The 17,676-nt window shown below is 35.3% G+C and overlaps 1 protein-coding gene across 1 annotated transcript; it reads left to right on the top strand.

The window, feature by feature from the left end:
• Positions 1–6,247: 6,247 nt before the first annotated feature.
• LOC143919927 (uncharacterized) lies at positions 6,248–17,446 on the top strand. The gene is made up of 5 exons (XM_077442523.1): positions 6,248–6,515; positions 13,023–13,188; positions 13,371–13,543; positions 13,627–13,843; positions 15,098–17,446. The coding sequence occupies exons 1-5, from the start codon at positions 6,494–6,496 to the stop codon at positions 15,543–15,545; spliced, it is 1,026 nt and encodes a 341-aa protein (XP_077298649.1). The 5' UTR covers positions 6,248–6,493; the 3' UTR covers positions 15,546–17,446.
• The last annotated feature ends 230 nt before the right edge of the window (positions 17,447–17,676 follow it).

Below are 17,676 nucleotides of genomic sequence, written 5' to 3' on the forward strand. Positions count from 1 at the left end.
GCGGTTTCGTCCAAGCGATTTTGTCGCCGCGCTCTTTTGGCTTGCGCGGTTTCGTCCAAGCGATTTTGTCCCCGCGATTTTGTCCCGCGCGGTTTTGTCGGGACACCACCTTGTACCCTTCTACATGCTCTCGGGTACCATTCGAGCACTTATGTATATACATAGCTCAAAATACATAGTTTCATATTATTTTTTTATAAAATTTAATTGTGTAATGAACGGATTTACGCGCGTCTGATGCAGAGGGCGTTATACATCGTTATTCTTCCAAGAGTCGAGGTATGTAGAAACGTGGACTAACCTTGGGATAGTTATATATAGGTATATAGTCGGGGAGGTTCCTGACTGCAAGTCGTCTGTGTTGATAACAGCTTCCTGGCTCGGGAAACTGGCTCTGCGGTCGTCTGGTCGGTTCTCTCACGGCTGAGATGCTACACTCGACCTCGCGGCGGTTCTTCAGCACGGATGGTGATGGATCTCTGGGCCCGTCTCCTCCTGGAAACGTGCACAGGAGAGATCTTTCTTCGACGGGAGATCGCGGGTGAGAGGGCGCGCTCCACATGCGCGCGCGCCTATAAGACTTTTCCCTGGGTGGCCACTCGAAATAGAGGGCGAGTGTTGCCCTATGTGACGATGAGAAAACGTTGCGTTACAATTGTGTATTTATTAAAACAAAAAATCTATTCGATTTCAGTGGAAAGCTGTATTGAAATTCAAATTAGTTCAAGTTGATTTTCAAAATAAAGTCATATTAAATGAAAAACCTTATATTATAATATATAAACATGTAGAACGGATTATGTTTATAAAATATTGTTGTTTTAATTGTTTTTTTTCAAAACCAAGTCGAATTATGTGAAAATATTAAATAATTCAATGAAAAATAAAGAAAAAAAGAATCATTAGAAAGTTTATTTATGCAATTAAGATGCTAGTATGATATATAAAAAAAATTGTTGATACATCTCTCAACATATATAATTTTTGAAAGAAACTTTGTATGTATGTTTGTTTGTAATCGATACCGTCGTAATCGAAATCGTAACCGAAGTCAGAACCGAAAGCTGAACCAAAGTTGTCATCCGAATCAAAATCGATATAACAACTCTTGATATTGCTAAAAAATTTGTTTTTTTTTTAATCTCTATACTTTAATCTACCGCCTATGTCTCCTGACAACCAGATCCTACAATATTCAAAATACGTACATTTGTAAAATGCTTACGTACATATAACATTTCTACGTATACAAAAATGTCATTTAAAAATTAAAAATACCTAATGATAATCAAGGAATGTCATCTTATCGAAAATGATTGTCTATTATGTCATAATTACATTTTTGTATTATACTGCATCACATTCTATTGAGAAATCATGGATTCAATACGCGTAAGCACATACGTACATACATTGAAGATACGAACAGAATCTTTGCGTAAAAGATAATGAAACGTAATAATTGTAAACAAAACGTGTCGCAACATGTCAGTGCGATCTTTCATTTCGTATTAATTTTCACTGATTATACATATGTAGGTACTCGTATATTATAGACAAGCAGCAATAATTACTTGCAAATCACGATTCTTCATTTTATGACATCTATCATTTTGCTTCCTCGGTGTGTGTGTGTGCTACTTGGTAGGTGGTCCCAAAGCGTGACTCACGAGCTTATTGCTAGTCTTTTGGCGAAATTTTAGCACCAAATTATGCATCTCAGATACATTCGGATTGTACATAGAAGTAAATTATAACTAAGTAGTCTTTGTGTGGGCCTTTATTTATAACTTTCACGTAGCCCAGATCGCCAACCAGTCAACGATTAACCTAAAAGTTTCATACATCTGAACTTTTCACCACTCTATTAGCATAAGAGTAAGGCGATGACGAAAATTATACAACATTTAGAACAGTCAAGTGTATAGATATTGGTCGTACTAAGATCCAAGGATCCAAAATTTGATGCAACCAGCTTGAAGTACGACTTCATATAAAAACTAGCGCCAACTAGTACTCTCAATTTTCCTTGATTATTAATAACTAATGGTTTGACAAGTCGGCAAATACTGATCGACGCCAGTTGAGCTCTAAAAATTTTGAAATCGATTCATATATTACTAAATTTTAGAAACTTCAAAGGTTTGCTGCCATTTAGTGTGACTACAAACCTGACGTCACACCAAACGGAATCGAATTATTTGAACACCTTTGTAGAAAGTATGTTTAATGTTGTTTTATACCATATATAATATCGCTATTCCGTCTGTGTGTGTGTCCGTCTGTCTGAGATAACGCTCGCCGTACTATAATAGCTAAATCACTGCCAAAACGTATTGTACATATACGAATACAATAACAAAAGAAAAAAACTTCTATATATACTGATCGCTACTAATGTTTCCGCTTGGCAGATAATTTACCGCCATCTATTGAAAATACATTTAATTAATTAATTTTTCTGTCGGTGTTTTATATTGTTTACATATATGTATGTAGGTTGGTTGGTAGGTAGGCAGTTTTTACCATTTTTTTCATAATAAGCAATTAAATATAAATATTAAATTAAATTTATTTAAATGGTACTTGAAAAAAATTCAACCGCGTGTTGATCGAATCCAGGACCGACACATTTCTTTTAATTTTTTTTTTATTTAATAACTTAATTTGCCAGCACCCATACGATGATATTTCATCGGGTACAACACTAGTAAAGAATAATTTTGAAAATTGATTTTAAAAAATGCGGTACTGCTTATGATTAAAGAGCGGACCTACTTTACGCCGTTCATTGTTCATTGTTCGCCGTGCTTAGATCATTTTTATTAAGAAACTTTTTTTTAAGCTCTCTAGCTTTGTATGTAGTTTGCCCTGTTTCCAGGAAAATAGACCCAAAATCCCCTGTTTCCTGGAAAAAGCACGCTTCCGGTCCCACGTCTACTTATGATATTAGCAATGGAAAGTACTATTAAAAATGGCCGAAATGTTTACAAAAATAAGACAGAAATACTTAAAATTAGAATGAATCGAGGATGGATACTCCAATGATTCACCACTGCCTGAAATTACTCCAAACTGAGGTCAGCCACTCAAGTTAGACCACATAATATTGACTCCGAACTCACATACGACGTGGATACTGTTGCGCAACCGCCACTAACCGTTCTTCGGTTAGCACTTGCGGTTAATTTCCTACACGTGTATTCCGATTTGTACGAAAAAGCGTAGCATCTTCTCGCAGAGGTTACAAAAAATATGATGGAATCGATTGTGCATGCCGTTTGTGAAGAAATTAGAAATTAGTATTCGGTCTCTGGCTCGTGTACGAACGTGAGACTTCCTGCTTCTGGGACACTGGGGTATGTGATTTGCGGTGCACTGGTTTTACGGTACTGCATGAAGTAGCCCTGTCTCTTGTGCCGTGTACCCACATGTGTATAGTGTGTGTCTCCAAAATAAGAAGAGTCTGTTACTAAATACTCGGGAGTTATGTGGTTTCGAGAGCACGTTGTAAATTCTTGCCAAGCGCCACGAAGACGCCTTCGAATCCGGTGAGACAATTCCATTCCGGTGAAAGTGACTCATCTGGCTCCTCAACTGGATCACTTTTTTTTGTATTTAATCTTCATTTGAATGACTTGGAAATTTCTTTTTTTATTGTACGAAATAGTGTCATTATTAGGACTCTTTTGGGATTTGTCGTGTGACGAGGAAAAAGTTTTATGAACTCATTGAGGTAAATCTCTGAAATATTTTAATAATGACGTACATATACTATCTAAGACGACAATTGATTGGATAAGCGAGAATACAATTAGATGAGAAGTTTTTATGAATGGTCCAATCGAAAAATAATACTATTTTCTTGTCTCGTTAAGCTATTGTTTGAGACAAAGATCTTAGAAATATCGATTTTTTGACAATCGGTGGATGTTTGAATTGCTTGAACTAATCTTTTCAATGCTAAAATTTACATTAGGTATATAAATAGGTTTTGATTTTTCTTTCTATATATTATGCCTTAAACACTAACAGATAATAGACTGAAAACAATGTGCAAAATAGATAATGATCAATGGATCAATGGCTATTAAAAAAGACTTAAGATGTATATGAACAATAAAAATGATTTAATATTTAAAATCAAAATCAAACCATGATTCAAAAGTGTTCTTTTCGTTCTTAATATTTAAAGTACAACAAATTTCTTCGCATGACTTGAAAAGTGAGTGGATCAATCGATTTAAATCCATAAATAGACTACAAATGTTTTGACTGTTTCATCATCATTTATAGGGATTCACTACTAAATAAAGATTCTCTGTTTTGAGCAACTCTCATCCATGTCATCCCACATACATACAATTCTCTCTAACTGTATCCTCCTATCTCCCTTGTGGCCTTCTTTGCACCCTTTTACATTCTTTTGGGTAGCACTCGAGCATTTTTTTCATCGATTCTTCCAGCTACATGACACGTCCATTACCATTTAAATCTCTTCACTCTCCACTATATCAACTGCTCTTACTGTATACTTCTCAACGTTTCCTCGCTATGACGAGCATATAACGTTCCACATTTTGGGCTTTTTGACTACTGAAAAAGTGAAAAAGAGAGAAAAAGACTTTCTAGATGCATTCAAAATGTATGTTGGAAACAGATGCTGTGCCTCCCATAGACCGCTAAGACCCACAAACATCTCCAATCTCGAAGAGTGGGCAGTTTCAGAGAGACTCCACAACATGTAGGAAAGGGGTTATTTCCTACTCTGGCCATATTATCAGGAAGAATGTGGAGAGTCTGGAGAGGCTGGTAGTCACCGGAATGCTGGAGAGAAGTCGAGCAAGAGGGCGGTCTCCCATGCGGACAGTTTCAGAGAGACTACCCACAACATGTAGAAAAAGGGTTCTTTCCTAATTTGGCCATGTTATCAGGAAGATTGTGGAGAGTCTAGAGAGACTGGTAGTCACCGGAATGCTGGAGAGAAGGCGATCAAAAGGACGGTCTCCCATAAAGTGTCCACCTTACGGCACAAACTCTTAGTGGATGAAGACTCGAAAAATGAACTCGTACCAAAGTATTAAGATTAGGAGTGGGGGGGGGGGTGACTCCAGGCGATCGTCTCCTATCAAAGTTTGCCAATTTATCTGATTTTCATTGAAACGGTTCCAACAAATTTGCAACCTTACCCATCTCGAGTTTTCAGCAATCTTGAATTTCGTTGAATTGTATAAAATGCTGCAACTTTATAAATTTGGCTATAAATGTCTCTGTGGATATTAATTGATATGTATTTATGTACTATAATACTAATAATATTTGCACCAAATGTACAATGTTTCTGGCTAAGAAGGCGTATTGAGGTTACCTGTTAGGCCTTCCTGGTATAAATTAAAGATAAAAATAAAACCCCAGCTTCCCCCCTCCCCCTTCTCGGTGGCCCTGGTCATCTATATATTTATAAAATTGAATGTCTGTTTGTCTGTCTGTCTTGTATAGGCTCCTAAGCCACTCGAACTTTCAGGATTTGTTGTATGCATGTCCGGAAAGATCACTGTGAAAAAAACCTCTTAATAGCGCCATTGTGCAGTCAAGGAAATGGGTTCTTTGGGGACCACGTTACCAGTTGGTTTATGACAACTCGACGTTGAATAGACGATGTTGAGTTCCAAACATCACTTGAAGCGGGAACGGGAATTGCATGCACTATTCTGGCATTGCAACGCATGGCGGGTTCAGCTAGCCACTGATAAAACAAATTGATTAAAGATCTTTGACTGTATATTTTATATATAACAAAATTGTATATGAACGCGCAATTCCTACTAATTGAATTAACGCATAAACTTTTCCCCGACGCACGCACTTTCCCATACAAAAGAGTCATATTTTAAAATGTTTTTCCCCTTTGCATTCCTAGTCGCGCACTTTTTACGACTCGCTACGGCGATGGGACGAGTGGCCACAGGTCGACAATAGCCACAAGAGATCGGCAAAAAGCAGACAATTGATTTGGAAACAGTCGTAAATAAATAGAGAGACGGGAAAAGAAAATCCGGTGATCCGTTTACAATTAGCGAGAACGCGCACAATAGGGGCTGCCAGGTAAATGGCGCCGGCGGGGCGGGGGAGGGGTTGCGGGGCGAGCGGGAGGGGGACCGTCGGCGGGGGAGAGGGGGGGAGCGGAGAGCGGGGAGGGGGGCAGCTGTCGGGTCGCGAGTTGCGAGTTGTGGCCCTTCAGCAATTCAGTCGGCGCCAGGCGCTTGCGAGTTCTGGTCGTGTTTTGTGTACTCGCGTTCCCAACTGTTGTCGCTGTCGTTTTCGTACGAGCGCGTGCCAATTTCAAAACTTCGTCGACCATTCTACGTGTGCCGTGTGATATGGAATATTCTACAGTGCGATTCGTGCCCACCATAGAATAGTGCAGTTTTGTGTGTTGTGAAACTATTATTATTGTTGTTGTTGTGAAACGCGGTCGAAAATTGTCGGCGAAATGTATCCGGTAATAGTCACCGGTGAGTGTCATTTTTTTTTATTTCTTTCAGTCGCTATTTTTAGTATCGATAGTGTTTATGTATAAAGTTTCGAAGTAAGCGTGCCAGTTTGTTCGGTTGCAAGTTGTGCGTGACATCTATCGGAGAAATCGACGACTACTCGTTTTGACAGCTGTTTGAATATGAATGGTTCTTCATTTGTTTTGTTTATTATTCGTTTCATTTGTTCTTAAAAGTTTATAAATATGGCCATTCATATTATGATTTTATATTATTAATACAGAATGAATTTCAGATATTATAATGATAAATATATAAATTTTGACGGCTATAACTAAGTAATATTATGATTAGTGTAATTGTTCAATGCAAGTGTGAAAACTTGACCATGCGAAATATTCAACTGTCGCATGTGTGAACACTCCCTATGAACGCCTTACATTTATTTGTTCAATTTAAAACTAATTTATATTTTAGTAATTTTGAACGGATTTAGATTGTTATCGTCTTGAAAATGATCCCTTTTGAGAAAAATCTTCTCAAATTTGTTTTTAAGTGTGCAGTTAGATTCTTATCGGCCGCGTGTAATTTACCCTTTTTACCGTTTTTTGTGTCCTTTTTCCAGTTGGGTTTTCTGATATAATCAAGTGACTAATCTCGGGTTGAATCTGTGTGTTTTTTGAAAAAATGTGCGCCCAAAACGCGCTAACGACTGTTTAAATGCAACTATCGCGGAGGGGAAGTTTAATAGTAAAAACATCAATTTAGTTTGAGTTTGAGCCGGATGTGTAGTTAGCGTGGTATTTGTTCCTCGACGAATTTAGTCCGGTATATATATGTATGTAAAATACTTTTCCTCGCTGTATTGTATGCTAAATTGATCAAAAATAGCTGACCTTACTGTAAACTACTCATTAAATGAGACGCAGATCCTGCTATTTTCTCTTCGATGCGATATCCTTTTCCCTTTTTGGATTTAGAATATCATTCTGTTTTGGATACCTATAAAAATCAATTATTAATTTAAGCGTGAACCATTTCAGTTTAAAAAATAACCAATTAAAACATATCCAGGAAAGAGATATTTAGTTATTTCGCTAGGTGTGTATTTCACCATATTTCCCTTTCCCTATTTGGCGTGTTTAATCATATAAATTTTCACTTATTTTATTTTTATATATAACGACATTGAAATGGCAATGGCTATAAGAGCGAACGATAGATGGATGAAATAAGTTCTCAAATGGTATCCGAGAGAATGTAAAAGAGTGCAAAAAAGACCACGGGAGAAATTGGTGGATGAAATTAGAAAAGATTGTAGGGTGAGATATATGAGAGTTGTCCGAAACAGATATCATGATATGAATAAAAGCTGAATAAAAAGAAGGCCTTCATCCAGCAGTGGGGCAAATGGCTCTAAATTGTGATGATACTGATTATATAACAATATATTTTTAATTATGCTTTACACATATTATTAGCATACAGCGAAAATCCATTAACGCGAAAAAAATGTAAATTTTTCATAATCTAGTTAGCATTTTTAGATAAAGCTCGTTTTTCTTCTCTTCGAGTTCTATTAAAAGTGTATTTTGTCGGCCAATTACTCAATTGGCAGATCGACTGCCTCAATTTGTAATAAAATATTTAATAATTACCAAGACATTTTAGGTTTATGGCTTTTGATTTGCTCTTAAAATTGCATTCGATAAAATATTTTACGCGTAAAACAAAACTTGTTTTGCGGATAAAATAAAGGAGGTTTGTAAAAAAGCTACGATAGATGAATTGTCCGACAGATCATTGTTCAAACGATCTTTTTTACGGTCGGCGAATTTAGTTTAACTAATTTTATCGAACGTTTTAACTGTAAAATCAACAGAACATTAACAATATTTGAATAGCTCCCTTATCTATTTTCCCATTTTCCGTCGATCAAACTCGCATTTACCTACACAGGTACATACATCAGATGTACTAACTTAAACACACGGACCGTAAATGCAACTCGATACACAATGATCGAATGTCGCCACATCCGTATCCGAATCCTTTTCAACGTCTCGACTACCGTAGAGCGGTAGGCCGGCGACCCCATCGCGACTTTTTTTGATCGACTCGATTATAATGGAGACAAAAATAAACGAGCGCACGTAAAATAATATTTGTGTGTTGTCCCGAACCGTTCGTGTATTCAATAGACTCGTGCGGCCGCACAAAGCCTCACCTGTTGTTCCTCTACCTGTAGAGCTCCGTCTCGCTCCGACCCAACAGCTCCTATATCTCCCTTTCGCTCTCTCCGCAGGGGGTGCGGTTCGACATCTCCAGTCGTGACTGCTTCGACTTTTCTTTTTTGCTCTCTTGAACAAACACCGCTCGTCGAGCCTTTGTGGCCTTTATTCCTGTTGTCAGTAGAGGCGATTATCGGTCGGCCGAGTCAATGGAGCTCTTAACCGCTGTCGGCTTCTCATACGCTCAACACGCTAACGACTCATCTTCGGACGGGATGAAATATTTAATGGATTCGATACGTATGTAGGAGTCTTTTTTTGTGTACAAAGATTTATATCGCTTATAAATGGAATTTATCGACGTGGACTACCGGCTATATATCTATAATAATAGATTTTGGATGTTTAATTGTAAACTTAGAACTTCTCTTTTATATATTATATTAGACACTATGTGATGAAAATCTGATAACTTTGCTTTTTTTATTACATAAAAAGATGAAGAAAGTAGCTTCAAATAAAATTAAAACGTCTTGCACTTTTTTAGTTTAGTTATATTGCAGCTTTTTTAGTTCATCATTGGGACTATTTTATTCCATTATTGTTTCTAGTCGGGCTGCAGGCTGTTAGCAATATTTTTCATTAAATGCTGTTAATATTAAAATTGTATCTATATACATATATCAAAAATAATGATTTCATATTTTAAGAAATAAGCAACTGGACAACCATCTCGTTCTAAGACTATACATTCTTTAAAGGAATTATGTCCTCATGTTGAGGTTGAAAGTCTTATTTATTACTCTTAGAGAAGCTTAATTTTTACTTTATATATCTACATAGTAATAATTATAATTAGGCGTTGACTTGAAGCTTTTCAAACATCAATAGACCGCTCCATTGGTTAACAAAGCAAGAGAGCAAAAAAAGCATAATTGATAATATTAAAATAATAATTGACAATTGTGAACAATTTTTTGTGCGAAAAGCATCGTCCCAACGCTGATATTTGGTAATAATAGATGAAGTTTTGTGTTTTTGTAAAATTTCAACATTGAGATTTTGTCTGATTGGAACTAAGAATCGGTCACTGATCACGTTTTTATAACTCCCCCCCCCCCCTAATATGTCTCCTCTTTTTTATTTAATCTAAAATAATTATTTCATTATAATATATGTATATAAGAACTCTATAACTGTGTAGTCCCCAACTTTATCTTTCTTAGGCATTTCAAGTCCTGAATCAACATAGGAAACACTATAGTTTTTCGTCAATGTATAGTTATTTTGCCATTTATACTAAAACAATCAACGGCAAAATGATATATTTCTATCAATTAGTAGTGTATAACAGCACCATTGAGGGCACAAAAGCCCATCAGTAATAATCACACGATTAAATTCGTATTGACCAATCAACAACTGTAGCGTTTCCCTTACATATCATTATTTATTTGTTTTGCATAATAAGTTGCACGTGCCAGTAACTCGCAAGAGCATCTTTTATTTCATAATACGTAAATATTTAGTATGGAGCGGTCGCGAGCGGGTTAAAAGATTTCCTCTTTCACATGTCAGAGAGCTTTTGTTTTCTTTTATAACGACCCATCATAAATAAAATCTTTTTGGATTGTGGATAATAGTTTTATTTTACCTCGCATTGTTCACATGCAAGTAAAAAATCTAAACACACATATATAGGTATATAAGTACATAGCTTGCATATTATTTTTTTAGAAGAATTCTAAACTAAACTAAACAAAAGCCATTTCATATTATATCATTAATAATGTACATGATTGTATAAGTTTGAAAGTAGGTCACAATTTTAGGTAGTATGTAATGTTCGAGTTCATTACCTATTTATATTATGGTGTCTTCCTTTGACATGAATATGCGATGTCAGTGAAGATAAAAAAGAAGACATCTCTCAACAAACAGCTGCATTGTCGGCTATAAAGAGGAAAGGCAAACAAAACAATCGTCCTTTATTTGACTGGACTTGACTTGTTGATTTTCGATAAAGAATGGACGGCCGTCTACTTTTTGCCTTTTATACTTTTTTATCCCCCGTTTCGGCTCGAGCTCTGCTCGGCTTCTGAATCAGCTCCAAATCGCCGAAACAATCGGCAGCTCTTTTTTCGGCAGACGTGACGAATCCATTATCGTCGAGCAGCTCTTTTTGATTTGCTCCGAAATTCTTCTCATACTGGATTTTTCACGTCGAATTGTTGACTTTGCCTCTTTCCAAATTTTATTTTCTTGTGTGCATTTCATTTTATTTTTATTGATAAAGTGTATACTCACACGCAGCGTACAACTCGCACGCCTATTCTAAAGATAAAACAGTTATATTATATTTCTGTAAAAGCTCTTTTATCTGCATGCTCGTTCAAGTTGCAAGTTAGAACTGCAAGCCGTTGACATTTGTTTTATTTTGTTTATTAATGCTATTTTATATAACCTTCGAGATTTCACTAACAAATTTCCACAACAAATATTACTTGAAGGCTTATTTCAATTGATACAAAATTTTAAACATTACACATTTACATTTTAAACAAAATGTAATGTATGTGTATAATAAAATTTAATCTTCTTCAAATATTCAGTAATATAGCCAGGTATATAGACGCACCCTCCCCCCCCCTAATCGATTTTTAAAAAAGAAAAACAATATTTTATAAGTTTTTTCACGTTCCTAGAATTTGCGGAAAATTAGAGTTAGTATATATTTTAGGTATATATTCATCGGAACATTTAAAATAAATATTTATCCACTGAATTCATACGATTAGAATATCGCATTGAATAGAATAATCGACTTTTCGTTACTTATATGACTTATTTAGACCAAATTATCAAATTCATTAATAATGCTATTTTTTCGAAAAAATGTTACTCCTGTAGCGTTTTAATACAGTTATATACAAAAAGTTTATGAATAATATTGCGAATTTTCAAAAACAAGTTCACGTTTTCATAATTTTTAAAGTGTGTTATTTATTGAAAAATATTCACCTGGGGGTTGAATTAAAATAATTAAGATTTTTTTTCTAAATGTGTATTATTTTTTAAATTTAGAGGGGGCTGGCGCCCTCATAGCTCTCCCCGTGACTATGGCCATGATATTTTATTTTATTTTATTGTTACAAATCAATATACACTCGCCATTACAGATTTGCTAAAATGCGACGAGTGTACGTTAACGAAATACAGAATACATAAACAATCAGAAATCAGAAATACAGTAATACATACATATACAATCAGAATATATAGCATATAACAATTAATCAGAAATAATAATCATAGAGACATCTATGGATTATTTTTAGATTTTTGTTTACAATTATTATTACATATAATAAATACGAAATTATAGAGATGTCTATAGAGATATATATATAGATTTCAGATTACTGTTGATAATTATTACAAATTATACACAGGCAGATTTTGTGACAACAGGATTAGATCATACCAATTTTCAGGAACCATTTCAGCAATGATCAGATAAAATTGGCAAACTCTGATAGAGAAACGATCGATTTGGAGTCACAAAACCCCCAAATCTAACCAGCAGTGGCGAGGACTCGAACCTTTGACCTCAGTGGTGCTAAATATATACCCTACCACTAAGCCAAACTGCTGGCTAATATATACTTTATAGTTGGGGCTGCAGGCTATCGACATTTTTTTCTGTCTATTAAATTGCTTGATATTATTTAAACCTAAAATTCTAAATATTCTAACAGAAATATAGAGATATAAATCATATTATTATAAATAAATTTTATTAATAGAAAATATAAAACCCCCTAAAAATCTCCCTATAACTATATTATAATTATTAAAATAATTAGTCGAAAATAATATTATCAAGTAGAGAAGTGAAAACTTTAATAAAAGTAATAGGGCAATTAAATATAATTAAGTTATCATATAATATATGTATTATTATTATATATAAATTAAGTTGTTTTATATATCTCTTGTTCACTCTACTGCTTTCTTTTTATATATTTTTATATATTCTGTATGCGTGCCATTAAAATAAAATTAAAAAAGAAATGTATGTATAGTAGAGAGAACACAATTGGCAAGTCTATCATAGACTATCGATTAATATTGAACGTTAGCACCATTGTGGCACTCAAGATCTCAAGATCAACGCCTATTTTTTTTTTAGCATAAATATCAAAACAACTAACAACTATACTGCAAATTTAAAAAATCAATCAATTAAAAATGAAATTAAATTCAGATTCTAATATTTGACAATAATTAATTCCAGGTACGGAGGGCAACAGCACCGGTCGTCACGTCAGATGCTACTGCAACCTTCCGCAATGCGTCACCACCGGCTACATGTGCAAATCTCCGGCCGGAGGCTGCTTCTCCGAACTCCTATCGGACGTCAACCTAGCAAGGCACGGCTGCATCGAAACACTAGACACCGGGTAAGACTTTTGTGTATATTATATTATACATTATTTTGATATTTAATTCTGCTCCGTACAATGTTTTGTCCGGAGACGATATCTAACAAACCGGGGTCACGGCACTTTGATAACAGCCCGGTCGAGACCCCCCGATCTGACCTTTGAATTTTGCATAACAACTTGTTTTCCGACTGTTTCAGGGATCATAAAGCAAAGTGTATGAATTCGCCGTCCAGCTCAGCGGTGAGGAGTGGAGTCGGAGCCGTCGGCGCAGGTCAAGCCTCCACAGCCTTCGTCCTCTGCTGTTTCAGGGATTTGTGTAATCATGTAGACAGTCCGCAGTCTCGGCTCAGGCTCAACGACACCATAGCGGGTATGTTGCAAGTCTAGAATTCTCCGATTGTATAATTGTTTTGGCTGTGCTGTTGATTTATATGGTTTGTTTTGTTGTTTTAGCCGGCAATTGGAGTGGTTTTCCTAATATCGCTGGTAGTAATACTATCGGTCAAGCTATAGGTGCTCCGGGGTCTGCGGATAATAATGCCAATGAAGTTTGGTTCCGGGCCGCTACTATAGCCGTTCCTATTTGCGGGGCGTTGATTCTGTTCCTTCTGATCGCTCTGGCTGTGAAACTGCTCAGGACTGATGCTTTGGATGCTGCCAATAAATTGAGGTACATATTTATACAAATCAGCCACATTCATATTAAACATATGTGCAATTCAATAACTGAAGCGTACAGCGGAATAAAGATATATGTTACATTTTACAAATAACGGAAGCACTAACAGCACTCTGTGATGAATGATAAAACAGTAACGCAACACATATATCTTTATTCCATTTGCAATCTATAATAATATTAAAAACTCATGACTAAAGAGCGGACCCAGAGTTTTAAATGCATTGTTAAAGGTTTGCCGAACCTTTTTTACAAAGCATTTACAATAATGGAACAATAGACGGCGCGCTTCCGGTCCTACCTCTACTACTCATGACACACAACATTGATGCGCAATCACGAAGCATTTTGAATCCCCTTCACTCACACTTGAGACAAACTATAAATGCAAATCGGTAGAGGATGATCATTCACAGTCATTCGCCATCCACTTCTGGATGAAGGCCTCTCCAACACGCTTCCATTCGTCTCTGTTTTTAGCAACTCTGATTTAGTCCACCTCTCGGGTACCATTCAAGCACTTCGTCCGTCCATTCTTCTAACTACGTGACCCACCCATTTCCATTTCAATTTCTTTCCTCCAACCACTATATCAACCACCTTTTTCACACGTATTTCAACGTATTCCGTTTCCTATCTCTCTCATTAATCAATACTATAAAAGTTTTGAGGAATTGTAACCATTGAAGTATAATGTATAGAATAGTCATTCCTAACAAAAGTATCGCTTAAAAGCGAGCCATCGAAGAGAGAGACGGAAAGTCAGAGGAGAGACAAAAGAGTGAGGAAAAAAAATTCGTGGAAGTGATCGTCCCTTGACGTTCAGGGACGCACGGGCACATACAGATGTTCGGACTTTGTCGAACTAATGCTACCACACAATTTCACTAGTAGAGCCTATTTCATGCGAAATCCTACTGCTACAGAGTTCAACAATCAACTGAGCAAAACAGCCGAAATCTCCGTTTGCACGGAGTTTTTGTAGCAACATTTTTGGAAGCTAAGAGCGCTTCTACCCATTCTACTTCAATGATTGTAACACATATATTTATTCGGTCGCAAGCTTCTACTCTATATAACATATCTGTGGTATCAATATGTACTTTTGAAACCCTATTTATATCATCATCTTTTCGTTTTATGTAGTTTACATGTATTTGGTCAACGCTTAGTACATCTTTTAGTTTGAAAATCATTACAAAAAATACAGCCTACTTATTTATTTGTTGATTTTTCTAATTCTAGCCCTGCATACACACCTCACGGCTCCGGCCAAGGCCACTTAGAAACACCACTCATGAAGAAAGTAGCACCGCAGCGAGACAGCATCATCGGAGCACCAATGGCTGCATCAGCTCCTCTCCTCCTGAGCCACGCCAACGTCGTCAACATCTGCGAGACGACACACGCCAAACCCTCGGCGTCCAAGTGCGACTGCAAAGAGGAGAACTGCATAGTGATGCAGCACTATCCTCACCATCTACAATCTAGTCCTACACACAAGACGAAGCAGATGAATCGGGACGTCAACGTCAACGTGGCGCCTCCGGAAGTCGACGGAAACAGTGCAGTGTGTGCCAATAGTAAATTGTACGAAAAGCAACTGCTACCTCTCAACGACAAACTTTACAATAAAGAGGCTATACTCTACTGGGGTCAGGCTGCAGCTCATGCCAACCATTGTCCCCGATAGTGAGCCGGGATCGTCGTGAAGAATTTACGGTGCCTACATTTTACACGGGCGGTCTGCTCGAGTACGAAAGACCTCGTGGATGAGTGTCTCTTTAGACCGATCGCCCCCCCCCTGTTTGTACGTACATATATATTATGTATACAGTTCTGTGATCCGTTAAGAATTAGATTGCCTTAAATATATATATATACATGTATATGTATGAAACCCCTCCATTTATGATACAATCTGTTGATAGACTCTTCCGATTTATATATGTATATGAGATGCTTTCCATTTTTATTAATGACTTAACTGGCCAAATTTTTGACAATAAATGTTGATACGTACGTATATACTGTAATGTTTAAGCCGTTTTATAGAAATGTTTATATGAATTGTTACTATTTGTGGATAAATGTATCGCTCAATGTTTTTTTAACCATACCAGATTGAGTTCTATTTGGAAATTTCGCATTTTCAACTGTGTAAGTTGTCTTGATCTTCATTACATGTGATAGTCAACTAGTTTTTTAATAGTAACTATGTATAATCATATGAAGGAATTGATTTATTAGAATTTTTCATTTTGAAATGTACACTAGTTGACACACATTGGCATTATGGAACGGTTAAAAATATAAATATATCGATAGTATTATATTTCCAATTGGATATATCACGGGACTGTATCGAAATGTAGATGTTGAGCGATTTTTGCATTGTTAACTGTTAACATTGTTATTTTGTACAATCGCCGATGTTATAAATTTACTGCATGAAACTGTATGCATTGAATTGCTTAAGACTATGTTTTTTCCATTAGAGTATTGGTTGAGTTATTAATGTGGAGGAAAGTTACAGTTGTTAAGTCTAAAAAAGTCTGAGTCGCTCGTAAGCATGTCTCAAGATCACAATCTGAAGTTTTAAAATGCAATCGTTTGGTGAAATTTATAAGACTATTAATTTTTTTATAAGAATCTCATTTTTTTTTTTGTAATTTGTGGTCCAAAATGATCTCATACTTAAGGTTGTTATAGTCGAAGCACGCTAACCCCCTTTGAATTTTTTTATACTCCGAGGAATAACCGCATGGTTTTTATTGAGAATTACTTGCTTTGTTGAATACGTTCGAATATATATGTATGTATATGTATATATATTTATTTTATTGATGGCTGTGTTTATTCTCCTATATAAATTGTGCGACGTGTGAAATTATTATTAAACTAGTGCTATTTTAAATGTAATAATATATTATTTAAACGATTAATTTTAACTACAGTGTCATTTTATGCTTTTTCCTCTTTGTTTTTTATTTATTGTAAATATACTATTGTGCTGTAGTCCAAATATTGTCGTATAAGACTGTACGAATAAAAAGCAATGTTTACAGCGAGATTGGTGCATAAAATATGATATTTATGTATGTAATTATATTCATTTGCAATGAGTGTGTGTGTGTGTGTGTGTGTTTGAGTATGTGTGTTTTTGTATTATATTATGAGAGGAAATTTTCGTTTGTAAATTTGATGTCGATCGTATTGTCTGAATTGGAGCTTATTTTAAAAAATAGTTGCGCTGGTTATGATTAAATTGTGAATTTAATGGATGCTGCTATACAATTTTATTGCAATTGCATATTATTATATGTATATTTTAATATATTGATGAAGAACAAAATTGTAAATTTGAACCGTGGCCTATACCCTGACAGAACAAGAATTTACCGTTTAGAAATTTATATGAAATTGTTAGATTATAATGTTAATTAATGATTATTATACTATAAAATAACGTATATGTAAATAATGTCAATTTTATTCATTATAAATTAAACATATGCCTATTTTTAATATGATTATTCTCATTGTTGCGAGATCTTCAGACTATTTATATAATGAAAAAATAAAGGTAAATAAATGATGAAAACAAAATTTGAACTTTTTATTGTTATAATTATAATACATCAAAAACACACATCAACAATCATTCATTTCAGAATATTCAAAAATAAAAATAGGTTTCAAAGTACACATTATTGAATATAAAAATGAGTCATCTATGAATTTTAAATAATATATATGTTAAAGCCTTAAAAATTCACTAATAGATGATAACAGAGTTAAATTATTTTATAAGAAACAAAAAG

Source organism: Arctopsyche grandis, chromosome 12 (genome assembly GCF_051622035.1).
Source record: "Arctopsyche grandis isolate Sample6627 chromosome 12, ASM5162203v2, whole genome shotgun sequence".
NCBI classification, from domain to species: Eukaryota; Metazoa; Arthropoda; class Insecta; order Trichoptera; family Hydropsychidae; genus Arctopsyche; species Arctopsyche grandis.